The sequence below is a fragment of the Tetranychus urticae genome, chromosome 3 (genome assembly GCF_039701765.1).
Source record: "Tetranychus urticae isolate SD_2017Ah chromosome 3, NJAU_TeUrti_SD_1.0, whole genome shotgun sequence".
Classification (NCBI taxonomy): domain Eukaryota; kingdom Metazoa; phylum Arthropoda; class Arachnida; order Trombidiformes; family Tetranychidae; genus Tetranychus; species Tetranychus urticae.
This window is the reverse complement of record NC_142960.1, coordinates 11,049,232-11,076,945: the sequence shown is the minus strand read 5'-3', so window position 1 is coordinate 11,076,945 and position 27,714 is coordinate 11,049,232. Positions and strand designations below refer to the sequence as shown.

Sequence of the window (27,714 nt, the reverse complement as noted above, 5' to 3'; positions counted from 1 at the left end):
GGCACAAGTCAATCTGATGATTGTAACCGAATCTATTTAATTATTCAACCTATTTGAAATGGCATATCAATTATAATCGATTGTCTAAAACAAATTATTTACATTAATTTTGTGCAAAGTGAAAGTCTCATCATATTCAGGCTTTTTGGTAAACTAATCACCATTAGAGGCTTACATCAACATAATAGAGCTAATAGAAAGTTCTCAATGTTAACTCCATTATTTTATGAAAATGAAGTTTTCTGGTGCTTGATAAACCGGTCTGGTTGAGTAAAATGCTCAGACATTTCATTTTCAATTGTTTGGTTAAATGAAGACCAATAATCAATCTGATAATGATTGTATGGCAAGTATCAGGATTATCAATTCAATTGTAACTTCATCTATTCAGAGCTGAACCATTTGTCAGATTGGAAATAATTCCAGTGTCGTTAACCTTGATTGCCTTTTATTATGGTTAATTAATAGTTTAATATCTAGTCTGAATGATTAACCAGTTATTAAACATATAAATTATCATCATTAATAGATCATTCATCCGATCAACAATGAAATGAACAAAAGTAATAGACTAAATTTAACAACACTGATACTAATCATGGTCAATCCATTGTTAATATAAACCATTACAGCAGTTGATAAACACATTTTGTCCACACTGAATTATAATTAACATTAAATTGGATGAGTAATTAAACTCAAATTCAAATTTGATTAATCGCTTAAATAAATGAGTTCAGTCCAATTGGTTGACAGTTTATGTTAAACTGAGAGCAAATGTGATTCCAGAAATATTAATAACTTTACAATGTTAACAGATTGTTTTCAAATGATTATCAAGTCACAAGATTCTGAGCTGATAATTATCAAATAGCTGTTCAATTGACAACAGCAACATGATACATTACAATTAGCAAGTTGAATCAAGAAAAAATCATTGTATCAATAAGAACGCACAATAATTGTGGGTTGAATAATTAAACGCTCAAACCTACTGATCTCACATAAAATCTAAGAAAATCCTTTGCTTTATTATTAGAGTCATTTAACTCATCTTAAAGTTCATTAGTGTAATTATATGAAAAAATTGTTGACAAATAAACAATTTAATCACTGATTCGATTGACTATAAGGATTGAATTTATTGAAATAAGTACAAACTGCAGTTAAAAGTGTTAGTTTTTCAAGCTCAATTCAATCAATCTAGATCAGTAGGGCCAGGGCCAAGATGAAGCCAAAGCTGATTCTGATGATTCTGACGATAAAAACAGTGAAACTGGAAAGACCTTGAAGTTCTTGCAACGATGAATGTAAACAAGACATTTGTTTTGTCCATAAAAGTCTTAAAATACAGTAAAGACTGAGATGTGATACAAAATTCATAAGCGGTCCCGAATTAAGGAGGAGTTTAATTTTGTTTCAAATTTCATTTCGATTTCTTGAATCATTAAATAACTCAATCAAATTTTCCTTCGTTTATCGATCAAAAAACTCTAGAAATCAGAATGAAAACAATTCAGTTCTTTGTTATCTGTGTTGTTCATATGAACTGTTGAATGTGATCTATTGAAAGTCGTGGCAATACGCTGCTTGGTGAATAGTGTGGATAAGCTATTCCAAGAGTCTCATTATTTTAGCCTTTACTGTAACGATGTGGGATGATATGAAGGAGGAGGTTGAAATAGTCTGAGAAAGGGGGTAAAGACTAGGAAGATATAAGGAAAGAGGAAGAGGAGGGATGAAAAAGGAACCGGAAAGGTTAATTGAATGAGAATGTTGAAAATAAGTGTAAACTTCATTTAAAGTCAACATTTTATTTCTCATCTTACATCTGCGTTGGTATTTTTATCTTGCCTACTAGACCTAACAATTGAAATATTTGGCCTTTTAATTTTGATATCAATATTAATTTGATCAACAATAACTGTAGCTTGTCTAACGATGTTTGTTGGCAATGAGACTAATACGGTGAAATGGTCAATGTTGAATATGTCAGCTTTGTTCAAGTTTATGCATAATCAGTTTGTTTTTGTTTTAATTTAAACTTGAAATTGTTATGTCATTCAATGATCAACTTATTTGTTCACTTATTTTAATCAAGAGTTTATTTGCTCTGTAAATTTAAGCAGAAAAGGTATAATTATGGTTTCCACACAAAGGACTCTTTAGGTTAGCTTATTTTGATTGAAGAGGCTGAATTGAATTTATAATTGTTTTGACAATTTTGATTTACTTTGACTTATTAACTTTCAAAATTTAACCAAGACTTGAGTTGGTTTGATAAGAATCTAATTTACGAAAATTTCAATCAATTTCGTAATGAGTCTGTTATTCAATTAATGCACAGCCCCTAAAAGCTGGTTACCATTAGATGGCTTTGTTATTGTTTACCTTGTTTAATTGCCCATCAATACATAATCAACACGTTATTCTTTACAAATTGATTAATCTCTAAATGTGTTTCTTAATAGTCAACATGAACTTGTAGCAGTGATTTACAATGTTTTTGCTGGATCTGATTAGATTAACCAAATCCAAATAAAGTGGAGAGACAGACACAATCAAAGATGATTCCTGCAGTGTAAACAATTGAAGTTAATTGTTGATGATTGGTAACATCATCTACAGCTACAAGAGACGGAAAAGGAAATCTAAAATGTTAAGTAAGCAAAGAAGAAGTAAAAAGTGAAAACAATTTTGATTCACTTTTGAACTGGTTTTACTTTTTTTTCATCTTACAAGGTCTTCTTTTTTTCAGGTTGGACCCATTCTGGTAATCATGATGATAATCATTCTCATTCCCATCTCACCTCATCACCATCATCAACAACAACAAAAACAGCATTTACCAGTTGAACTACAATTTTAGTTGAAGGAGAGACAAAAAAATGTAGGAACCAAGACCAGCGTGTAGAGAGACCAGGATAAAAAGGGTAACCAACAGGTTAAGAGGAATCCTGAAGCGAGCATAAACATGATGGAACAGAATGTTTTTTTTTCGTTAACGTGGCGATGAAAACGTTAGACCTTTTTTTTGTGAATCTGTTCATAGTTGGATGGTTATTATTGTTATGTTACAAGTCCAAACCCGGTATTTGGATGATGATGTTTTAAAGTTGCCTGGTTCCTTCAGTTTCATCCTTCTTGTTCTTCTTGCTCTTCTCTTTTTTTCCTTTCGCCTCATGAAAAAAGAGGAATCTGTTTAAGCTTGAAAGAAGATTTCAAGGTAACCTTGAGTTCTCTCTCAGTCTGAACAAAAGTAGCTTAACCATAACAAAAAAATAATGGTAAACAGATAAACACAGAAACACAGAGAACCAGCTTCATGAAGCTAAACTTGAATTTCATGAATGAAAAACAAGAGAAAGAGAGAGAAGAACAAGAAAAAAACTCCGCCTTTCTACGTGAAAATAGTCATCATTATCATTATCATCATCATCATCTTTATCATCATCATCATCATAATCATCTCTCACTCACCTTTCCCCTGATTCTCGTTCTTTGACTTCCTCTTTCTTTCTACTTTCCCTGGTTCTTGTTTTTACCATCCCTTCACTCATAACTCCCACATCAACATCAACTTTCATTGTAACCGGTTGAAACAATTTATTATCAACTGATTATTTTGATTATCATTATGTATTATTATGCTCCAGACTTGATGTAAGCTTGAGTTGAAGTGTTCAATCTAATTGACACTTTTTTTAACTCTTCTAGTCCACATTAATTCTTACCTTAAAATGTAACTTCCATCAATGTATCAACCGCTTATTTTTAATCATCAGGAACAAATAAGCTAAACTATCAATTCACTACCTTTAAAGTTAATCACTTTGATAACCCAAATAAGATGACATAATGATATTGTCTCATATGTCTAGCCTGATAATCATAACTATTAATTGTTTCAACCATATTTAAACCTTATTGTCAGCAATCAATCTATTTTTATATTGTAAAATGTCAGTCAACTTTGTTGAACTGCTATGTTTATTTTGATTGTGAAAATGCTAACTACAATTAATCTCACAATTTTTACTATTTTATCCTGTTAATGTAATGATTGTGTTCTGATGGTTGCAATAATAACAATAATTGTCCAACATTGTTGGTAAAAATTACCGTGTTTCCCCGCATTCTAGCACCGGGCTTGCTAATGAAAATTTTCACTTTTTAAGTCATGTTGACACTCATAATTTAGCTCTGTGTCTTAAAAATGATTAAAAAAAGCAAGAATCGATAACAAAAAGATATGTATCCAATGTAATAAAAACCAGTTTTAAGTTCATTTTTAAGCCACAGTGCTAAATTATGAGTGTCAACAAAGCTTAAAAGTGAACTCACTCATTAACAAGCCCGGTGCTAGAATGCGGGGAAACACGGTACCTTTACTATGTAAATTGAATCAAATATTTGTTAATCTAATTTCATATTTTTTCATATAAATCAACATGTTTACTCATACAATCTTTAATTAAGCTTGTAGTCTCTCCTTGGACTTATTGTAATCAAACTTAATCAAGCTAACATCCGTTCACCTGTTGTTAGATTATTATTTGCCCGTATCACAGTGAGAAAGCAATTTAATTATGAATTAATTGTTTATTGTCACTATTAATAGACTTTTCCAGGTTACGTTAGAAAAGGATTTCAAGATTAAACGCTTAACATACAAAATGAAATAATCATCATCTCAATCAAATATTTATTCACCCAATCGACTAACCAAATTAATTTAAGAGCTTCAATAATTAACTCACAGAGACGATAATTAATGAATTTACAGAGTAAGATAAAATTGAAAACAGTTAATCGCTTTCCAATGTTAATAGTCCATACATTGGGCTAATAGCTGTTTTTTGTATCTAAATTATGCTTCCTAATGATTATTGAATGCTATTGGGCAAACTAAATTCACGCAATTAGTTAATAGTCTTTATTGAAATTTATATAATAATATCAATAATAATAATAATAATAATATAATAATAATAATAATAAAAGTACACAATAATGCAAATCAGAGTGGATTAGAGACACTCTTTCCATCTAATTGTTGCTTTCTTATCATTTTTGACAATATTTAATTTAATTAGCATATTTTTCGCAAGATAATTATCATTGTGGACATTTCTTTTACTTTAATTAGAGTAATCAGTAATTAGATTCTTTAAGTTGTTGCTGGTTTCCAAAAAATTAATCATTCTCATCAAAAGGCAAAAAATGTTAACCCGTCTTTTTTTGTGGCCAGTGAGAGTTTTGGTCAAGTGGTCATCAGTTTTTACCAGTAATCGATTTCCAATAGATTATGATTGTATCAAAAAAGAATGGAATCAGGGAGTTTGATTGCTATTAAAGGAAAGGTGCAGGATAGATTTGGTTAAGGATAAGGAGACGCTAAAGTGATGAGGAGAAATTTTTTTCAAACAAAAAGTGGTTTTATTGTGAAAAAAGAAACAAAAGTAGATAAGGACTTGAATTTATCTGAAAAAAATAACTCATCAGCTTGATTTGAGTTATAAGTGCAGCCCTTTATCCTAGTGAATAGTTAGCGACTTTTTTTAGGTTTTCTTTCAATTTGGTTGTGGTGATTGCATTCAAAGATTCACCGGTAACAGTAAATGTTAAACTAATGTTGTTTGGTATTAAACAGAATGCATAATGAGGGTTAAGTATGATTGAACATGATAATCATACCATTGAAACAGAATAAGAAAAGAAGAGAAAATGAAAAAAAAAGATTTGAAGAAAAAATGTTTGCCAATCAAGCAAGTTGGTTCCAATAGGGTATCAGTTATAATAATTGTGACAAAAAGTGATGTAGAAAGGGAGAGGATGAGAGAGAAAAGGGAAAGTGAGAAAGTGAGAAACGGACAAGAGACAGAGAGACAAAGAGAGCTAAAGTTGTAAACGAGCAAGGTTGCTTATTGTTTAGCTGAATTGTCTGGAGTTGTTAAATAATAGATGTGAATGGGTTTTCAGACACACAAAGTTGGGCTTGCTCTTTTCAGTTGCTTTAAAGTTGAAGACAAAAAAAGGTAGAAATATGAATAATCTTTGATATTTCTTTGAGCTTCTGAATTATATGAATATATATATAAATCTGTAAAGAAATATATATATGTCGTTGATTTTAAACCATCATCATTCTCGACCAGTCCGGTTGTAGATGATTTGCAAGGGTTTTGCAAAATGAAAGTCAACAGTTCCACAATGTCCACAGGCGATTGCATTAGAATAATGACTGAAAAATTGTAACCCATGATCAGGAGAGATAACTAGATTTTTACAGTTATTGCACCGAAGCCTGTCGGTGCAACATGGGACCGCAGCGAAAATATCATAAGAGTACATTGAGCCCAGTATAAGGTGAGATCCTGTCCAGCAAGTGGAGCAGCTACGGCATTTAAGGGTTGAATTCCAGCCTTCGAGACAGCTCATGCATACAGCATTAAGATATTGATTTTTACCTTCAACTGTAGTGAGCACAGCTCCTTTACTGTGCTGAGTTGGTGATAAGAAGAAGGTCCCATCAATCAATGGATATTTGTCGAAAATCATCATAGAAGTGTGACACATGATACATGACACTCTAATATTGTTACAAATGTTTTAAAAATTGGGGAAAAAAGAATGAAAGAAAAATAATAAGCTTAGTAATTGCAAGAAAAGTAAAATAAACACTAAAGATTTAGGAAAAAAGGGACAAAATTTGTCACAATTTAAAATTTTGCAAAAACACACTTTGATAAAACTTTTGAGCTGCATTGGTCATAGTCTCAATTTTGCAAATTTTTAATCTGATAAAAGGAGGATTAAGAGAAATATTAAAACTTACCGGTTCATTCGATTAGCACTAAGAGTTGAGAGGATGAAATTGCGGGTTTCATCATTTCCATGATCATCTTCCATTTTAATATGGTATGAATTAATTTTGTGCTTTGGAAGATTATTGAATGAAGAATAATCTTGCCTTCGACAGAAAATTGATCCTGATCCTCGTCTTTCTCGTCGTCCAGAATCATGAAAGTGAGAATGGTGAGGATGTGATTGTTGATGATGAGGAAATGGCACCGCAAAAGAACCATGCTGTTGTTCCCCGGCGCCGAAAAATTTCTTCATGAAAGCGGATTGATCAAGGAATCCAGGAGAAAGTGATTCGGATCCACTTACAGGAGGTGAAGTGCCACCAGAGGCTCCTGAAACTCCAGATCCAGTAGAAGACATGGATGATGTTCTAAGACGACTGATAGGCAATGCAGAACCATTACTTGGCGATGATGAATTTACTCCTCCACCAGAAGCCATATTGTTTGAGCTGCAATTATTATTACCCGTAGAAATTGAGACATGATGTTTATTAGACCCGTTCGAGATGGACATTGCTGTACTTATTATTAAAGACGGTTTATCGTTGGCCTTCTTTTTTCGGTTCTTCTTTTTCTTACCCGATTCTTCGGGACTGGTGGCAACCGGTGCTGTCCAGTCAAGATCTTTACGAAGATGACCCTTACCGCATTTACACCCACAAGCTTTGTAGGCTAAATCGTAACCTTTTTTGGTCCACAAATTTTGCAACCTTTGTTTTTCGGACCAACTTCGAGCTCGACCGGTTGAACGAAGGTATGTCAGAACTGTTGCTTGAAAATCTTCGAAACAGCTTTTGTGCATATAACGGCCTTGATTACAATTTTCATTGTTACAAATAACCTTAACACAATCATTTAAATCTTCCATACGAATGGGTTGATTCAAATTACAATTGGTTGGCACGCAACACTTAGTAAGATTTGGATCTTTTGAGTCACCGGTATAGTCTTTATGCACATAAGCATAATTATTGTTGTTATTGTGATGATGATGACCATGTTTACCACCTTCAATTTCACTGTGACCACAATCAACTTCGACCGGTTCAGCACCATGATGTTTACCTCGCTGAGGCATGTTGATCAAAAAAAGATTTATGGATGCAAAAATGCAGAAAGAAAAAACTGTGAAGTGATGAAGAAGAAAAAAACGGTTTTTCTTATTGAATATGCAAAAAAAGTACACAATATAAATTAACCAGAAGAAAAATCGAGAGCAGGAAGACACAAAAAAGTAGAAATTAAAGCAAATGACTCAATGACAGTCAAAGAACACTGCATTAAATTGTTCAGTAGATAGTAAGAGTTGAATATTGGTCAAGAAAAATAGCAATATAAAGTGTTAAGACATAAAATTTTTGTTTTGAAAATTTTTCTCTCAAAAAAAGTGTTGGTAATGTCTAGTTTAACTGTTGTATTAAAACTGAGTAGCAAGTCTTCAGTTGAGATTGAACTCCAAACAATAATAATAACAAGACAGAGAGAGCAAATTCGAGAGAAACAGAAAGTGAGAAAGAGAAGCAGAAGATAAATAGTGAGCACAAAGGGAGACAAGAGGATAAATGATCAACCGGGGGAAAAAAGTGAGTTGTTGACTATTTTAACCCGTGGGACTATGAGTTTGAGTGAGACACTATAAATGGGGGTCGCAGGGAGAAGCGTCTCAAGGTCGAACAGGGGAATGAAGCAAATGTAAATCTAGGCATTTTTTTCGACCCCTTTCTCTTCCAATAGGCCGAGGAAAGTTTATATAATGTGTGTGAGTGTATTACATTGAATGTTTGAATGTAATATTCACAACGCGCTTTAATTTCTTCTCATCATCATTTGCTTTCCTCTTTCTATTTACCTTTCTTTTCGTCTTCATCATCATCTTCCGATACTTTTAATCGTATAAACGTATCATCTGTCTTTTTGTCTATCTTCATCTTTTCATCTTTCTTTCTCCTTTTCATTTTTTTTCTTCCAATTTTTATTTCTATTTTGATAATGTGTTTTCGCCATATTCCTGAACTCAATTTTGGCTCATTTTTACAGACAGCTTATTCCTTCGTATTTGGGGACTTACCGGACGATGAAGAGTGAAAACATTGAAATCTGATTTTATATTATTGACAACTCTTTTTCATCTGGAAATTGACTGATTGCCATAGATTGTATAAACGGTTTTAACAAGTTGAAACAATGGATATTATACAGCTTAACAGACTTACAATAGGTCTTAAAGGCTATCTTTTTGTTAACGGCTTTGAACACTTGTTTCTTAATCTGCCAATTCTTATCTTTGAACTAATTAGCTGTCAACATTTCTTATACAATCAAACCGTCTGATTGTCTAACAGTTTCTTTAGGTTGGTGATTAAATTTTTCACTTCTCTTCTTTTTTTAAGCTTAATTGTAACCTTTGCCAGGCTTATCTTATCGTTATACAAGAGGATTTTCAATTCATTTGCATTTACATTTTTGTTTCGGCCTACATGCCTTTTCTCAATCATCATGTGCTTCATTTGCCTCCAGAGATGTTAAAAACATTGTTACAAATGAAATTTGATCATCAAAGGATTTGGTATTACCTTTCATTATTGGTCGGTTTGTTTATTATTGCTGTTTGAGTTAATTTGATCTTAAAGCATAAATACCAATGAATCAAATCAGTGTTTCTACTGCCAATGAAAACGATTGTTAACACTAAAAGATTGCATTTATTTTTCCATCTGCTTCTTAATTATTAATCATTTTATTTCATTTAATCGACTTTTTAAGCTGCATCTTTAAAATCAAAAAGAAGCCTGAAGAACCCAATTAGAGTAAACATTTTTTCCACCAAACAGTTTCTACCCTTCCAATGCTTCCTTGTCATATGTTTTGATAAATAATTTATTCCACAGCTTGATTAATTGCAGATGATTAATGCAAATCTCATTACAACAGTTTATTCCAAATGCTTAAAATCGTTTTTTTTGTTTTCATCAGTTCAAGCTTTTACTCTTTGTTTTCACCTTAGTCGCTTACTGTGCCCTCTATTAGATTTTTTGTCACCTTTCAACATCTCGGATTATAAACAAAGAGTAACTCTTTGATCATAACTGTTTTACAGTCAAATGTTTTAATTTATCGTATCAGCTTTATTAGATTATGGCTAATTTATTAGATCAATCATTTAATTGACCCGAAATATATTTTGCTTACCAATTATTTAATTCATTGAAATCATCTTTAAGATTACAGATTAACAGTGATTTTCGTCTAAAGATTATGAAAAAGATCATAAGATCAAAGTGAACCATATCGGATAAAGGTTAAATTGACAACTTAAATGCTTGTCAGCTTTACCACATCGGAACATTAAGCAGGAGAATTTTAGGTGATTTGAGAATCGGATAAGTTTCTTTTAACCAGATATTTCAATTATATCGATTCCCAGCTTCTTCAAATTCAATCGAGTTTACCGGTTCACAAAATAGATACAGTTCATCGGATCGACACTTGTTTAAAAAATCATTTGTTGGGCGATTATGAAAGCAGTGTTATTGGAAATTTCAATAGTTTAGACAACAAGAAGACACTGTTCAATAGTTTTGGATAATTACAGTTGAAAGCAATAAAAAAATCAATTTCAAAATTTCAAGTAAAAAAATGTTGAATGGGTATTGGATTATATTTATGACAGCAGATGGCGGCACAATCGCTTAAACCAAAATCATTCAATAAAATCTCAATCTAATCAGTAAATCATTATTTAAGTCAACAAATTGAGAAGCCAAGAATAGACAATAGTTGAACCTGAAATGTATCAGATCAATCGTTCACTTATGTCTGTCATTACCAAGTAAGCACCATTTAAACAGTCAACTGCGATTAAAAGCATCTTATTGCGATACTTGAAGTAAAATACAATCTTAATTATTGAATAACAAGCCATGATGAAGTTGAAGTTTCACATATTAATTGGAGCTTCCATACAGATAAAACTCCTTAATTATCAAAGCTGGAAATCGAATGGATAGTGCAATTTAGAAACACATAAAAAATACGTGTAATTGAAGCCAAAAGTGTATCTAAAATAATATCTGTAATCATGTGATTGCAATTTAATGTGAAGCAAAATAACGAAATCAATGATAAATGAAATTGAGAATTCATTCATTAAGAGAGTCATTAAAGTGACTAATTAAACAACCATAGCGACAATTGAACTCAACCACATTAACAGTTTTACTTGTTTACAACTTTCCACAACAAGCAGTGAATTAACTCTCTATAAGCCATTAAATTGTTGATGGTGGTGTGATCATGATCATCATCATTTGTTGGTTGATGTGCCTCAATTGAACCAGGGGAAGAGAGAGAGAGAGAGAAGAGAGATTCGCCAGGAAAATAAATTAAAAGCTAAGGTAAAAAATAGAAAGAGGAAAATGTAGAAAGGAGTTTTCCAACCTTGAAAAAGTTGTTTTTCATTTCATCATCCTGGTTATAATTATTGTATAGCTGCTTCATCAACATGTAAATTGTGCGATTGACTGTTTACAATGTTACCGGGTTGTTATTACATCAGCTCGAGTGATTAGTCTATCTCCAGTAAACAGATTGTTGGTGAAACGGACAAGCTTAACCAGAAAATTTAAATTGATTGCAATCACTTTTACTGATGATCTATTTTTGAATGAGGACAACCGTTGCGTCTACCATTGCCTTGTTTCAGACTGGTTGGCAAGATGAGTGAAGATGCCATAGAAAGGGGAAAAAATGGTTCAAGTTTAACCTTAAAATTTCATTTTGCAGAGAAAAAATTGAGAAAGAATTATTACGAAATTATTTCAAGGTTGGACTGAGGCGAATAAGATTTGGAAGTTATGATCATCAGCTTTCATTGTATTGATATTTGGAACTGAATTGTGCCTTGATAAAGTCTGGTTAACTTGTACTGAAATCAGCTTGATAACCCAATGATTGATTATTTGTAACCAGCATCATCAACCAGCAACTACAATTGTTGACGACATCTTTTTGGCAACATTTTTGGCGACAAACAACGGAAATTTGAGTTTCTGAAAAAGTAAAAGAGAAAGAGATAAATTCTGGTTAAATTAACGGTTGGATTGAGTTGAAAAATATTACACTGTAAAAACTTGAAGTCACAAGGATTTTTTGTACATCATCTTTTTTACTTTCAACCTGTTTTCAGAAATCTCATGATGTTCATTATGATGCCGGCATCATTTATGCTTTTTGTTTGGTGATCATCATCATGGTGATCAGTAAAAGGAACAGAGAAAGAAGAGAAAGACGGAGAAAATGAAAAACACAACTAAAAAGGTTACAGAAAAGATGTATTCAGTCATCGTATTCTTACATCTGTATCTATCCAAGCAAATTATTTGTATCAACTAATTAACTCATCAAGATCATTTTCTAGATCATTTAGTTTCAACAAAGAAACAGGTTGATGTTGATGTTGTTGATGATAAAGTCGATGATGATAACAAAAAAAAGAAGAAAATGTTTTCTTGTTTACCTTTTAACACTTGAATTTGCATTCATCTGTTGATCCATCCTAATTGATTTCATTATTTGAATTTTGGTCTTTCTTGTTAATTCAGACTTGCGGTGACAAATTGTGAGTAATAGTTTTTTTTCATCAGGAAATACCACCAGCAAATCTCACAAGGTGAACAGGGTCATGTGATGATGATGACGAAGTTCAGCTGAGACCTCGATAAGTGAAAAACAAAGGAAACTGGAATGAGAAAGATAAACATTTGTAGTCACATGAAGATGGTTCAAGGTAACTTTGGTCACAAGTTTTCACTCATTTGCAGGAATTGAAAATGCAAATTCACAGCACATGTACATTATATTCATTTTTCCTGTGCACAATTATCAAGGTAAGGTCATCGATGAAAAGCTGGTTTACATTGGTAATAATTGTCCTTGCCTAGGTTTAATTAGTGTTGATCTTAAATACCAACATAAAGATTTTGTGCGTCAATTTTAACTTGAGCTTTGAGTGAAAATATCAATTATTCCGAGGCAAAAATGTCTAAATAGTTTAGCATTGGGACTGATTTAGAACATTTTTCAACCTTTGAATGCAATGTTGACTCTTTTTTTCAACATAGTTCGAGGTTGAACGATTATTAATTGGTTTCTCATCAAATAAAGGTCAATGTAACATTTGTTAAACATTTGTTTACAAGTGACGTCCACAAGTTTTTCATCCTCTTCCTAATTATTGTAAATAAGAAGAGCAATCTGACTAACTATTATTTTGTGAAGTGTTTTGCTTCGTCTTTATGATTAATATTGCACTCTTTATTTGATGTGTCAGCAAACACGTTGAGCATCAGGCATGGATGATGAAATAAAGGTTAGCAAATTGAGAGGAAAATAAGATTCTTTGGTAAGATTGAGGATACTAAACAAGTATGTGTTATTAATCATCTTCAATCAAGATTGTTTCATCACTGAATCACTGACCAAATTAAATGTAATATTTGGTGATATTTTTTGCATTACTAAACTGGTTGGTAAGTAAGATGAAGTAGTCTTGAGTAATGGTCAAGAGAGCTTTGTGCTCATTAAGTAACGATGAAAGCTGTTGATTACGTATAATCAATAAAAATGAACACGAATGATGATAGGTCCTGATTTAATTAGTTTATGTGCATCATGTGAATCAAGGCAAAGGCCCTCGCAATTTGAAATTCAAGCTTTACTTTCGATTCCTTAGTTATTTCTCGCTCTTTTCCATCTTCTCCAATTTTTTTTCCACCTCCAGGCGAATCACGTTCCGTATAAACACTCGTTGCTTGATTGAATAATGATGAAAACCAGTGGAAAGAATTAGTCATTAAATTCACAAAAACACCTTGAGAATAGAGTATTATCATTTCAGCCTTTTGTCATCCAAGAGATCATTGATATTGGTTAACCTTTGTGTTTGTCTTCCTCTTTCCGTTCTCTCGCTAGTTCTATTTATATTCCCAGCTTCATTTTCATGTTGATCCCTCTTCACCAGCTCCATGTTTTCATCTTTGTCTACTATTAACTGGTTCCCTGACTTTAATCACGTTCTTCTCCATGGTTTCCTCTTCAATTGCCTGCTATGTTTTCGCAGGATTTTGGCAAATCTGTAGTAAACAAGAAAAGGATTTTAATATATTAGAATTGAAAGAGTCAAAGATAAGCAAATTTTTTTCGAATGGTTTACCAGCAAAAAAAATAAGAACAGAAAGAGCAAAAACATGATTATTGTTTACCAGAAAAGATTACCAGATTAAACAATAGAAGTATTGAACATGATAGAAAACAACTGCTCTCAATGTTGCAATTCATTAAAGTCAAATAATAAAAGGTAAATCTATGACTTAGCAAGATTGTCATGATAAAATCGCACGTTAAAGAATTGATAAACATCAGGTTGATGATTAAATAAAAAAAGTCTCATGAATTTACATGGTCAAATGAATCAGAATGTGAACAAGACAAGCACACAATCAATTACGGTTAAAATATGTAACAAAATGAAAGGCAATGATACACGAGCTAATACATTTCAAAAAGGTCAAAATGTTTTCATTACAAGGCAAATAGTTACATAAGTTAATTTTGAAAGATATGAAAAATGTAACAAACCTTACACTTGTACGAATCCATTGTCATCCAAATTTCGGGGATCCACTAAGATCAAACATTGACCTGGAAGAAGTACTTCGAAACGTGAATATTTATGATGTAATCGTCTTGAACAAAGCAATTCATCATAAGGGCAACAGAGGGAAAACATGGAGGGAAACAAACATAAGACAAACAGAAGTCAAGTTTCACATTTTTTTCATTTTTGTTAACAAATCTTAGCGAAAAATTTATGCAAAATAAACAGTGAGGACACTAGATAATTGAACAGTCAGCAGGTTAAAGTTCGTAGTGAAATTCAGGAGAAATTTAAAATAAAGAAGGAAAAGAAAGAGTGGAAAGACAGAGAAGAGAAAAAACCTTGAAAAAGCATGAGATAGACAGAGCAAGAGAGACAGAGGGACGCGGGAGGAGTCTATGGTTTACCAGTTACCAGTTAAAAGAGGTGAACAGAAAAGTTTCTTGTATCAGTTAACTCTGAGTTTTGCTTCGTGTAACTTATTTTATAAATTTAATTTAATTGTCACTCAACAGTTTTGTTGATTGTTTTTAACCATCCACATTTTCTTACTCAACGTGTGTTTTATGTTTCCAAAGTATCTCTAATTCTCATTACCACCAACTTGTTTCACAAAAAACAATTGAATTTACCAGTTGTTATTTTTTATAACCTCACTTTATTTTGCTAAAAAACTGTTAACTTTCACAAAATTAACATCAAAAAGAGTATTATGCCTAAAATGGAATCCGAAACAAAATCAGCATCAACAGTAGTGAGTGGTCTCAATATCCCAACAAAAAAGGTCCATTTGACCAATTTATCTCAACTGCCTGATAATTACTGCCAAACTCCGGGCGGAACTTTATTTGCCCATACTCCTGGAGGTATGTTTTCACTTTTAATTTATATTTCTCTTTTTTTATTCCCTTCTAAAACTCTACCTAAATATTTTTAGGATAACAATCATTTTAATTGGTTTGAAGGTGTAACCTTTTATTTTTAAACTAGCTATAAATAAGCCATTACACAATTTTTTCGTGATTAGTTAGTTTGCCCATTAAAAGTTGCGTTTTTAATGCTAATTCCTCTGTCAATTTAATCCAACAAAAATTGATTCCAGATAGAGTTTAGTCAAATTTTTACTGTTTCTCATCTTTTTTGGTTAGTGAAGAGTTAATAAAAAGAATCCCTTTGTTTCAATAGAAGAGGTTAAAGCAATTTGGACGCCATATTGTCTGGTGATTCACGAATCACGCGGTTTAGCAAACTCTTGTAGCTCTTGTTAGTTTTGTCTGTTTTTACTCTTGATTGATTGCCATTTGATCCTTTTTAATATTTTCAAGTTACATATTCCATTAACTGTTTAACAACAACTTCGTACAAATTTCTTTTTGATCAATTAACTAGATGATCACCAATCAGTAACTTTTTGTTTTTTCCTGTCTTTATTTTTCCATTTAAAACCATGATCATAAACTACCTTCAACAATGTGTACAGTGTGAGTTTTAATTTTATCGTCTGATGATTGAAGTAAAGCTGGTTTACCAGCTTCAATCCACTGAACACCTTTTTTTCCTTGATACACAATAACATCATCAACATAAATATAGAAAGTTAACGCTACTGAGATCTTATGATGTCGTTGAATGCTAGATTTATCTTTCTCAACAGCATGAACCTTTTTTGTTCAAATTATGCTTTACGTGAAGGACTTCAATAAATAAGAAAGATAAGCTATGATTATGAAGCCCTTAGACTAAACCTTTCTCTTTGTCTTATCGAAGGCTCAATATGAAATTGTCACATGAGGCTCATTTCCTATCATGTTGTTAACTTTAATGATTTTAGTGTCTCACTTCTCTGGTGTTAACATTACATGTTCTTCAGTAATTCTGTTGATAATTTCAAGATGCCTTAGGACTTGATATGCTTAAATTAACAAATTAAATAAATTTGATTTTCCTCTTTTCACCTCCAGTATTACTTGCTACCAATTATTTCATAGTTTTTTTCTTCCCCTCCAGTCTGATCCAATTTTTCAATAAGTCTGGAACAATTTAGTCATTTAATGATACCTTTTAATAATAAAATAAATATTAGTCAACATTTCTCAATTTTATTGTTGATTACAGGTGATTTCTTGATGATCAATTCCTTATTCAGTTAAAGTCCTATGATTGTTTTACTATTTCTAATTGATTCCTGATTAGTAATACTATTGTTATCACTCACAATTGATGCTCTGTATTTTGCATGGCTGTTTATTTCTTATTATTTTCAACCTGTCTGTCTATTAATCGTCAACTTTTATGCTTACAATTGCATTTAAAACAATTCGTTTTTATCATGTAAACATGTTTATTCGTTAATACGTTAATCTTTTATATCTAATAGCTTTCTTTTGTGCAAGTCAAATGAAATAAATTTTCCCTTCAACAATAAACTTCTTGAGCAATTAGTAGTCTCTTAAATAACTGTATCTTGATTCTTCCAAGAGCAAAAACTTAATTATCACTCTAATTCATTTAGGATAAGTAACGATTCTTCGACATTGATCCTTTTTTGATTATCCAATGAATCACTTTTTTATTAGTCATGAACTATTAGAGTTGTTGCAATTTTGTTTACGTGTTCCATGTAAAGTAACTCAAAGATGCACTCGGTGTGAATTAACTTTACACAATGGACACATAAATTACCTTCAAATCACCTGTTTCGAAATAACTATCAACTATTAGCCTCGCAAATCATGCCTCTCATTCATCTTTGTTTTCCCATGTTCTAATATATTCTCTTTTTTTTCTTTACCAGGAACAAGAATTATTTATGACCGAAGTTTTCTCCTTAAAATGAGAAACTCACCAATTGCATCTACACCACCGAAAAATCTTCCTTACATAGCCGGAGTAACAACTGGTATTTCACCTGAGAGTCTGAAGGAGAATAAATCACCATTTAAGAAATCAATTCATAAATCAGCTGAACCTGTTCAGAAAAAGGTTGAAGAGCCCAAAACTTTACCTAAAAAGACTGCACCCGGTAAGTTTCAGGTTCCTCTTTACCTTGTTATTGTCTATTTAATTTTTCTTGGCCTTCCCATACTAATAACGTGATTTATCATTGATCTTCCCTAACAGAAACTCTTGAAGCAACCACTGAAGAGCCACAATTCTCAATGGAGATGTAATCTTTTTGGGACAAATTGTCTACAAGATTATTTGGTACAATCTAGTAGACATCTCACATATCGAAACAAAAAATTAACTAATTGATGATGGAAATAATGGTGACTGATGATAATATTAACGTGTAAATAATTGGAAGAAAAGAAACGAGGTTATTCCCTTCGACATCATTAGTTTACCTCCATCAAATTCAGCACTATGTTCAAAAAAACAATTGAGAAGCCTACTCATAATGCTGCATAAATAATAAATTAAAAATATCATCGTAAAAAATTGCAAAAAAGCTCACTTCTTTGGTTAGCTTGAAATCATTAAAAAGACTGGATGATATTATTTTTTGCTGATCGTAGGACTACGGAACGTGTTAAACTTATTTTGCCTTAATCATTTTCGCAATTTGTAAATCAACATGGCATTCACCAATGGGCCTTTTTGAAATTTATTCAGCAAGATTGACTGTTTTTTCTCAAATTTTTTTTAACAATCCCCGGCTATTTAAAATCGAGTTTCAAATAAAAAAGATTGAAGCAAAATTACCGTTTCTCATTGAAATTCAAATGCAACTTGATTTCACCCATAAAATGTTTGCTTGATTCCAGCTCATCCTGTAAATCAAACGGACAAATATCTCATTCAAAGGCTTCTCAACAAAATTTTTACCTGATTCATTTTTGGTCAACCCTTCAATTCCCGATCTTCCCAATCAACTTGGTTTGTTGTAAATAAACTTGATTGTTATCAAAAAACCTATTTTTGACATTCATCTTTATACCTCTGCAACCATAATACATAGCTATTGTATGTTGAAACAGCCAGAACTTTGCATTTATCTGAAAGCCAGACTAAATAGGATTTTGACGGCAAACATAATTTGATGATTACTTTTTGTACTATCAATTGGTCAAGAAAACACATTCAAATAGTAGGATTTCAAGTTATGAGCTCCAATTGATTTCACATTGGAAGCAAATTATATAACCTCATTATCATATCAACTCTAAACATAATTTAAAAAGGGATGTTTATTTGTCTGGTTTTTCTTGAATGAGTGTATCAAATGAACCATATTGTTGTACAAATATGTTATCACAATGTGATTGTCTACCTAAATAATTATCATCATCATCATCTGATTCAAGAGGAATCACCTCATGTTATTTAATGCAATGAGAATTAGATTGATAAGGTTTAAAAGAGAAGAGCATTTCTTTTTTTTTCCTTTATCGTAACCAATCAACTTCGGGATAAATATATATATACGTTAATTGACTTGACACTTGACTTTGAGATAATAATTAGTAAATTATAATTTATAAATTATAAATGTAAACTTGAATTACAACAAAAAAAAAGTGTTTGCATAACGTCTCAATAATTGGAGTGACAATTGTAAACAAAAGTCTCAGAAACTTGGAATACAATCAAATGTTGATTTTAATATGAATATTTACTTATCTAATCATGTTCCGGATTGTTTATCACATTCAATTGATGTCAACCCTAATAATCACCTGATCTCAATGTTTCCAAGTTAACCAATTATTTCACATTTAAACATTAAATGGTATAAATTTTTATCAATAATGGTTAACATAATATTAAACCCTATCATTTGACAGTGATAAAACAGGGAATTAAATATAATTTGTTATTCAACTCACAAGACTAATAAATTAAGCTCATTGTGATGTAATTGTTTGCTTTCACCACAAGAGAATGAAAATTCAAGTCAATATTTACTGAATTAAAATGCGTTAAACTGACCAAAAACATTTCGCTAAAGCTTTTCATTTGAAACAACAGCAAACTTGAAAAACTCAACAACCCATTCAATAACAATGACAACAGGGCAACAATTTAAATCCCTGGCAAGGTTATTGTTCCAATCATTATATAATTACTATTGATGATAATAAATCATCGACTATCTAGACTAAATGTAATGACTAGACTAATGAATGTATAGACTAATGTAAATTGTGTAAATGTAAAGTAAGAAAAACAAACTAATAATGGGTTAAATTATCATACAATTTTGCAAGGCAACATTATTCATTGTTTTATTACGTTTTTTGTTTTGTTACCTTTAATTTTTTTACTAACTATTAAATCATCGGAGACTGTTTAATTGTTGATAAATCACCTCATTAATTGTAAACAATTAAACTAGTGGGAATAATGGACAAGTAAACAAAAAAGATGTTTTTCTCAAAAAAACATTCATCAATGTCAAATTGTATCTATCCTTGTTAACCTCGAGTCTCTCTGTTTGATTGTGAATCTCGTGATTCTAAATTTCTGTTATTAACTTTTATAGTCAATCTGAACCTAGAATAACCAGTTTTCTGGTTGATTGGGTAACTTGATTTTAATATAATCTACTGTTGAAAGGATTAAACACATCAACAAAACGCAACCGGCTCTGGCTGAAACCGGCTTCACCAGGTTAAACAATTATTACTGTAACAAATACAATTTACAATCAAACCCATAAACCAATTTAATCAAATCAGCTATCTTTCAATAAGACAATAAACATCGAAATGGTTAACTTAATATTCCTGGATTGTTAAATTGTAGACTTTTTTCTTATCTGCTTATAAATTGGTACTTTAAAACATTTAATGTTTCAAAATTGGTTTCATTTTCCTCGATAATTGTTTCAATTTTTATTAGGTAACAGTGTTTTATCCAAATTAAATCGCAAAATTTTCTGGATCAAAATCAAAAAGTTAACAATAGTGGTAAATAAACCATAAACAGAGCATTTGACTGATTAAATAATGTGGTTATCTGTCTTTTATTTGATAAGACGTGCAGTTGATCACGATTGACAGCTTTGAATCAAAATAATATTTTGATATCTCATAATTTAAATCAGATGGACTTAATTAACAGTTTGCTCGAGTTGTTTTGATTCAATGAAGAAACTCCGTATTACAAATAGATTATTGAAGTTGGTTTATTCCAGTTTTACGATTAACATAATGGACGATGGATGATAGAAAATTAATCGTAGTTATTAAATTTTACGATGTTACCAGTCACCAATTAATATAGTACAGAAAAGTCGGATAAATTTGAACGGATTAAGTAACGAACACTTGAGGTCTGAGTATGAAAATTGATTTGGAATGGTTGGGTTGATTAAGTGGATGATCAGAGAGGAAGCTTTATCACAATGACTAGTTTACACGATGATCGTTGAGCGAAGAAGTATTTAGCCTGAGAAATAGCCTTTGAAATGCATATAAAGGCAAGAAATAAGTTAATTTTTACTGTTGAAGGGTTGAAGGTTCAGAGTTAGTATTGCGTTATCGAGAGTAATTATTTGATGATAAAGGGAATCACGAGTGATTTAGGAGATTTGAAGTTAGAAAAGCTATGATTATAATTTTGTGTCAGAGTCATTGACAACTTTCTCCTTGTTTAGCATTCTTTTCTGGGCAATTCGATTTCTAACAATACGTAAATGCTTATCAATATAATCTTGATTGGGTGAAATGGCATTCACTTTGATCAAACATTTCTCAGCCTCTTCAAGTTTACCCTTTTCAACGTAAATTACACATAAATTATGTTGTCCTTGAATATTTTTAGGATCCAATTGAACAATTTTTAAATAACACTTTTCTGCTTCGTCCACATTTTTCACAACATTAATGTAAATATCACCCAAAAGTATAAGGCCTTTGATATGGTCAGGATAATAGGCAAGTAATTGCTTAAGGTAAGGTAAAGCTTCCATGGGTCGATTAGTATCGGACAATAGGAGGCCTAAATTGAAAAGTGCACTTCGAAAATCAGGACGTGATTGGACAGCAAGTTTGAACCATTTTTCAGCAGCTGTATATTCTTTATCGTCCATGGATAACATACCAAGATTAAAATAAACTCTTTCGTTTGCTTTGTTCAACTCGATTAACTTTTTGAGTCGCTTTTGAGCGATTGGTCTTAATCTGTCATCACCAAGTTCTTGTATCAAAATGGCCGAATTTATCAACGCTTGCTGTTAAAAGAAAATAAAAAATTTCAATGATATATTTAGCTTAATCAAAACTTCACGTAATTTAGTTAAGATATTAATAGATAAAACGATTTCTCAACTAAAAATGGAAATATCTATTAAAATCTATTAATATTTATTAATATCAGAATTCTGAATTTTTAATAAAATCATTTAAGCTTACCTCATGTAATTCATTCAATTTGAGAGCCTGGTCAAAATAGGAAAGCGCAAGAGTGGGTTTTCTTTGCTCCAAGAGGACAACTCCAAGCTATTCAATTAAAAATAAAGATCGTATTAAAGGTAAAGTCAATTTCAAATGAACCATTAACTTACATTGTAATAGATGTCTGGATTTGTAGCATCGATTTGTAATGCTTGTTCATAAACGTCTTGTGCTTCACGAGTCCGATTGAGTTTGATCAAAATATCACCTCTGTTAATATAAGCCTGAGTATAATCGGCTCTCATGCTTATAGCTTGACGATAAAGTGAATCCGCTTCTTCTAATCTTGAACGATTTCTTGATATAAGGTTTGCAAGATTGAGGAAAACATTTAAATGAGAAGGAGCAATTCGGGCTTGATATTGTTGTCCAGGTTTGGGTCTTGGGAGTAAATTTTTAGCTTTCCAGAAGTAATGTTCTGCTAGATCATACATTTCCAGGTTGTTATAAGTACGACCAACGTTCATTTGGGCTCCTAAGTCATCTGGTTGTGTTTCAGACGCTTTCAGAAAGTAAGCTAAAGCTTCTTTATACTTTCCTTGTGATTCTAAAGAATGACCAACGTTATTGAAGAGTTTAGCATTTGTCTGGCAAACTTTCAATGCAGCTTTAAAAATAGTGTATTCCGATGTCCAATCGTAATTACGTATCCAAGTTCGAGCAGAAAACGATATTAAAAGGACAACCAAAAAGCCGTGTAATAACATCCTAGGAGCTCGTTTATAGCTACGAGATAGCGAATTATTGCCAATAGAATCAATTTTTCGGAAAAGGATGAACCAACCATAAGCAATTAACATTATAAATCCCATACTTGGCAAGTATAAAACTCTCTCAGCGATTACAAAACCAACTGGGAAAAATAAATTTGAGGCCGGAAGAAATGGGAACACGATTAAGCTCATACTCATGGTGAGAATATTTCGATTTCTTTCATTGAAATTGAGCAAACATTTAAATGATGCGCTGAACAAGATAATGTAAAAGGCAATAGTGGCGAGATTGCGAACATCTAAAAAAGATTGAACAAGTGGTATGGTACCCATAGTCCAGTCACAAAGGAGATTCATAGGATAGAGAAGTAACCAACTGTTAACAGCCAACAAATAGTTATAAGTCAACTGACGAGTTGGAGTTGAAGCAACAGCAGCAGGATTGTCGTACCTTAAATCAAAGAAGAAATTTGAAATTAATCCATGTTAAGAGAAGATAACTACTACTACACTTACTTGGTGAATACTGGCAATTGAGATCCCATAACTCGAATACGAATTAGAAGCAATATAACTACAGAAGTGATTATCAAACATACTCTTAACAAGTGCTCCTTCATGCGCTTGGCGCGAAAAGATTTTATCGACAAATATTGTTTGAGATTGTCCAATTTGAGCTGAAATATGAAAAAAAATAAAAATGAAAACTGAAATTGAAAATTCTTATTGAAAATTTCTTATTGAAAATTTGTACATACCTTTTGGAGAATCATGAGCTCATAAACACCAATAACAGCAAGAACTGTAATACCCTGTTCTTTACAAAAGGTAGCAACACCAGCCATAATGAGTGATGAAGTTACACAAATCCAGGCTAAAACGAAAATTAAAACATTTTAAAATGTGAATTGAATAAAAGAAGAACGTATGACAGGGGAAGAAAAAAAGAAATCGTACATGCATGTTTATGGTTGTAGGTGCCTTTGATGTAGAGTAAAAGAGCTGACAAAAAGAAAAGTGATGATAACGTTTCAGCTCTTCCAACGACACCAGTTACAGCTTCGGTATGGATAGGATGAACAGCGAAGATTAGGGCAGCAATTAGACTCGCTGATTCAGGCATAAAGGCAAAACATAATCTAAAAAAGTAAGAAAATAAGTCAACGTTAGAACGAAAAGAAAAAGTAAAAAATTTCTAAACGTGAATTTAATTTTACTTACTTATAATAGAGCAAACAGACTATTGAGTGAATTAAAACATTAACCAGGTGATATCCATACGGGTTAAGTTCATCAAATAAATAGTTGAGACGGAAAGTCAGGACTGTTAAAGGTCGATATGATTTATGGCTGTGCTCCTATTGAAAATGAGAAATTGGCAATTCATTAGTTTATCATTCAATTGAATATCCAAATGAAAATCTTACTTTTCTAATAGGTGTTCCCCAAAAATCATTGGCAAAAATTTGCAAAATAGGAGTGCTGGGTCTAATGTCTTTATTATCTCTAATAGCTGAAATGTCATCAAAAGCAAAACCACATGATAAAGAGTTGCTGTAAACGACAAAAGATATGATAAAAACCAATAACATGTATTTTAACGGAGGCCATTCCAGTTTAACAGGTGAAAATGCATAAGGTAGATAGTCATGATGACTATCATCACTTGATGAATCGGACAAAGAAGGAGAAGGTGTATTGTTACGGCTCATAGCGTTTTGTTGTGCTTTAAATGATACAGATATCAATTATAACAGGAAAAAATTTTGATGAAAGAGTGAAAATAACAGTTGCAAAATTTAGACATAACATTGATTTCATGATCTTCGCCAACCAGTTTCAAATTTAAAGAATCAATTTTAAATAATTATTGATATAAACGTCAAACAAAACATGGAGTTCATAAGGCACAAAAGTGAAACATATTTTTAACGTTTAAGTCAGTGGTAACTGCAAATTGAACACAGTGAATGTAACATGATATGAAACGTAATTAAACAGTCATTCAAAGGTTAAAGGGACATTAACAAGTCAATCACATTTTATTGTAAAAAGGAAAATTTTATAAACATAAACAGAATCATCAAGTGATAGTTGAAAAACTTAAAGATGAAAACAAATATTTGTCCACCTTCATTTGAATTTATGATGCGTGACAGATTCAATTAATTGAAACATTTGTAATAACACTGATCTAGTAATGATATTTTGACAAAACAGTTTAATAGAAACACCTAGAACAATTAAAAAATACTTAAATTGTCAAAATTAAATGAAGTTGATTGAACAAAGTGAATTCAAAGACTGATGAATTTTTGTGTTTCCTGCCACCTAGTGAAAAAGTGAAAAGTTTACGAATGGCGGGTTTATTGATTTTTATAAACAATAGAGGCTGCAAAAAAAGACCAATCTGATTGTTCTTAACTCAAATTGATTTTTTAAAATTTTTATTTCGTTGGAATAGTAGAATCTGAACTTTTCTAGTTATCGCTGTTTTTTTCAATCGGTTCTCATCTTATTTTAGCGCTTGCACATCGAAGGACATTTTCTCAATACCATCAAGTAATTGTTCATCACGTTGTTGAAACTGTAAGTATCTAATAATCCCTAGCTTTGTTCCAATCTTTGACCGTTATCCAGCTGGTTATAAAATTACGGCACGACAATAGCTTATAAAAGTAAAGAGTTTCAGGTATTTATTGTAATGCGAAAAACATGTTGATATTACACGCTGTGATTAACTAAACTCATTCCTCATTTTTTATAAAAGTATAAGTTATGATATCCTCGTTTAACTTGTGAATTATAGTCTTATCGGAAAAGTACACCACGAGATTAATTAATAATTTATTCTGATTCAACTTGATTATTTGCAACTTGATCATCATCGAATGGTGATTTCCCCAAGGCAACAGTCTTCTCAATCAATTCACAAACAGTTTCTTTTGAGGTAGATGCTTTGAGAGAAGCTGAAATTGCAGCCAATTTTTCCTTCAATGGTTCATCATTTAACAGTTTCTCAATGGCATCCAAAAGGTCCGAATCTTGGAAGTTGTATGTATCAATACGAATACCAACGCCTTTTTCATGGGCTCTTTGTGCATTGTCGAGTTGGTCGAAAAAGAGTGGCATCAGAATTACTGGTTTACCGAAATAAAGACTTTCAGTTAGAGTATTGTTTCCTGCATGAGTTATAACGAGATCAACATGAGGAAGGATAGCTATTTGGTTAACATAAGATTCACCCCACATATTGTCTGGTAACTCAATTTGCTCATGAAGAGGACCTTTGGATACAATAAAACGATGTGGTGATTTGGCACAAACACTTATTACTCGTCTCATCAACTCTAAATCAACGCATCCCATTGTACCAAGTGAAAAGTAAATTAATGCGCCAGGTTTACCAGCTAATTTTTCTGGTATAACAAAAGGAGTCGCATCATCGGGTTCCCTTACAGTTGCATCCATTCTTACCCATTTAGCTGGTCTGGGTGCGATATCATTATAGTCGAGGATACTTGGATAGGTATAAAAATTCAAGTATTTTGATTCACCAATATGATATATTTCATCTTTTGTGTATGGACGAACTCCACGACTAATCAACCATTTATTAATGTACTCAGCAATTGGAATGTCTCCTTGATCTTTTAAAGCCTTGTATTCATCCCAGAGTTCCCTTGGACTATCTGTTGGATAGCCTGTAGTTGCAGGTGGGCAGTGACCATTATACAACATGATTGGATTACATGACCACAGCTGTGCCCAAGGAATTGATGATTTTTCCAGACATGGAAGTCTTAGCATAAAATCAATCACAATCATGTCAGGTTTAACGGCATCCATTACTTCTTGTAAAGCATCGTCAAAGGCAAACTGTTTTTCATACCAATCAAGCCACATAGGTACTTTTAGCGCAGAGTTACGAGCGTTGTCCACAGGCTTCAAACGGAAACCTTTCAACTGACTATTTATCATTCCAATCAATTTCTGGTTTGGTTGTTCAACATTTTTAGTATCTTTAGTTTCTGTTTCAGTAGCTGATGGTTCATTTACTGATTCAGAAGCTGATGATTCGTTTTCTGATTCAGTAACTAATGATTCGTTTACTGATTCCGAATCAGCAATCCCAGAATCGTTCAAGTTGCTTTTGTCCTCTTCCTTTTTAACTGGGCTTTTTTCTTCGTCTTTAGTATCTGATTCAGTAGCTGGTAGTTCCGAGTTTTTCTCATCTTTAGTAACTGTTGATTCGTTCACTGATTTCGCATCGACAATCTTAGAATCGTTTGAATTGCTCTTGTCCTCTACCTTCTCCACTGAGTTGGCTTCCTCATCTTTACCATTACTTTCATCACTAACTTTCTTTTCATCTTTGACTTTTTCCTCTTTTACAGATGAATCCAATTTCAGTGGAATGAATTCGAAGTTGTGTTTCTCAATGGCCGATTTCCAACCAGGAGCCAGAGCTATTATCACTTGATGACCTCTTTGGTCCAAAATTTTGGCAAATCCAAGAATTGCATTCACATGGCCCAGACTATTAAATGGACAAAATTATAAATATCAACTATACAAAAATTCTGTTAATTGTAACTCACCTGTCCATGGCCGAACAAAGGATCCTCAATTTTTGAACCATGATGATTGGGTTAATAACTTAAAATGAGTGAATAACACTTTATGATCAACTAATTTATGGGCACTATGGAAACTAAACAGTTAAGCAACTAGATTTTAAAGCTGTTGATCTTTCAAAAAATTAAATTTTTTTCATTTGTAAGAAGCTGTCTCAAGATGGCAAGTTGTATGGACTAACTTGTTATTTAAGTCTGGATTGAAAGTCTAAGCAATATTAATTGATTTGCACCAGTTCCTCACCGACTTAGTCTGAGCTTGCGTTTGGATTTAGAGAAATGGACTTTCAATATTTTTTAAAACTTCAGAGACTAACAAGACTAAAACAAGAGCCAGGAAAAAAAATTCAATTAACTTATCAGACAAATCTTTAAAAATGATGAATTCTGACTTAGAAATCATTTGCGACCTTGAGATTCTATCAATGCAAAACTTCTCGA

At 32.0% G+C, this 27,714-nt stretch overlaps 4 protein-coding genes and 3 long non-coding RNA genes across 7 annotated transcripts; 3 read left to right on the top strand and 4 right to left on the bottom strand.

Moving 5' to 3' along the window:
• The first annotated feature begins 2,121 nt into the window (after positions 1-2,121).
• On the top strand, positions 2,122-3,760 carry LOC107369572 (uncharacterized). Its single transcript, XR_001570340.3, has 2 exons — positions 2,122-2,663; positions 2,743-3,760. It is a non-coding gene; the product is annotated as an uncharacterized LOC107369572 (long non-coding RNA).
• A 1,153-nt stretch (positions 3,761-4,913) lies between these two features.
• On the bottom strand, positions 4,914-8,283 carry heca (hdc homolog, cell cycle regulator). Its single transcript, XM_015937479.3, has 2 exons — positions 6,839-8,283; positions 4,914-6,592 (listed from the first exon to the last, which is right to left on the bottom strand). Exons 1-2 carry the CDS (start codon positions 7,945-7,947, stop codon positions 6,145-6,147), a joined length of 1,557 nt encoding a protein of 518 aa, XP_015792965.2. The 5' UTR covers positions 7,948-8,283; the 3' UTR covers positions 4,914-6,144.
• Positions 8,284-13,275: 4,992 nt separating this feature from the next.
• On the bottom strand, positions 13,276-14,853 carry LOC107369516 (uncharacterized). Its single transcript, XR_001570330.3, has 2 exons — positions 14,505-14,853; positions 13,276-13,999 (listed from the first exon to the last, which is right to left on the bottom strand). It is a non-coding gene; the product is annotated as an uncharacterized LOC107369516 (long non-coding RNA).
• Positions 14,854-14,981: 128 nt separating this feature from the next.
• On the top strand, positions 14,982-18,437 carry Thor (eukaryotic translation initiation factor 4E binding protein thor). The gene is made up of 3 exons (XM_015937477.3): positions 14,982-15,389; positions 17,318-17,545; positions 17,644-18,437. The coding sequence occupies exons 1-3, from the start codon at positions 15,236-15,238 to the stop codon at positions 17,691-17,693; spliced, it is 432 nt and encodes a 143-aa protein (XP_015792963.1). The 5' UTR covers positions 14,982-15,235; the 3' UTR covers positions 17,694-18,437.
• Positions 18,438-20,458: 2,021 nt separating this feature from the next.
• Positions 20,459-24,942, bottom strand: Tmtc3 (Transmembrane O-mannosyltransferase targeting cadherins 3). The gene is made up of 8 exons (XM_015937449.3): positions 24,064-24,942; positions 23,858-23,994; positions 23,594-23,775; positions 23,395-23,510; positions 23,153-23,313; positions 22,034-23,087; positions 21,882-21,968; positions 20,459-21,700 (listed from the first exon to the last, which is right to left on the bottom strand). Exons 1-8 carry the CDS (start codon positions 24,346-24,348, stop codon positions 21,080-21,082), a joined length of 2,643 nt encoding a protein of 880 aa, XP_015792935.2. The 5' UTR covers positions 24,349-24,942; the 3' UTR covers positions 20,459-21,079.
• Positions 24,943-24,982: 40 nt separating this feature from the next.
• Positions 24,983-27,124, top strand: LOC149093349 (uncharacterized). The gene is made up of 2 exons (XR_016199886.1): positions 24,983-25,225; positions 27,034-27,124. It is a non-coding gene; the product is annotated as an uncharacterized LOC149093349 (long non-coding RNA).
• LOC107369487 (uncharacterized) lies at positions 25,484-27,278 on the bottom strand. Its single transcript, NM_001323166.1, is given in 2 exon segments — positions 25,484-27,176; positions 27,238-27,278. Coding segments are annotated over 2 exon segments (1,734 nt in total).
• Positions 27,279-27,714: the final 436 nt, after the last annotated feature.

What these genes read in the sequence shown, in the direction of transcription:
- heca (XM_015937479.3), bottom strand. Translation starts at nt 7,947, where the DNA reads ATGCCTCAGCGAGGTAAACATCATGGTGCTGAACCGGTCGAAGTTGAT. An exon ending in AGTGCTAATCGAATGAACCG is followed by an intron (nt 6,593 to 6,838) that starts GTAAGTTTTAAT and finishes TAACAATATTAG; the next exon opens with AGTGTCATGTATCATGTGTC.
- Thor (XM_015937477.3), top strand. Translation starts at nt 15,236, where the DNA reads ATGCCTAAAATGGAATCCGAAACAAAATCAGCATCAACAGTAGTGAGT. An exon ending in ATTTGCCCATACTCCTGGAG is followed by an intron (nt 15,390 to 17,317) that starts GTATGTTTTCAC and finishes TTTCTTTACCAG; the next exon opens with GAACAAGAATTATTTATGAC. An exon ending in ACCTAAAAAGACTGCACCCG is followed by an intron (nt 17,546 to 17,643) that starts GTAAGTTTCAGG and finishes CTTCCCTAACAG; the next exon opens with AAACTCTTGAAGCAACCACT.
- Tmtc3 (XM_015937449.3), bottom strand. Translation starts at nt 24,348, where the DNA reads ATGAGCCGTAACAATACACCTTCTCCTTCTTTGTCCGATTCATCAAGT. An exon ending in GTCTGTTTGCTCTATTATAA is followed by an intron (nt 23,776 to 23,857) that starts GTAAGTAAAATT and finishes TTACTTTTTTAG; the next exon opens with ATTATGTTTTGCCTTTATGC. An exon ending in CTACAACCATAAACATGCAT is followed by an intron (nt 23,511 to 23,593) that starts GTACGATTTCTT and finishes TTTTCGTTTTAG; the next exon opens with CCTGGATTTGTGTAACTTCA.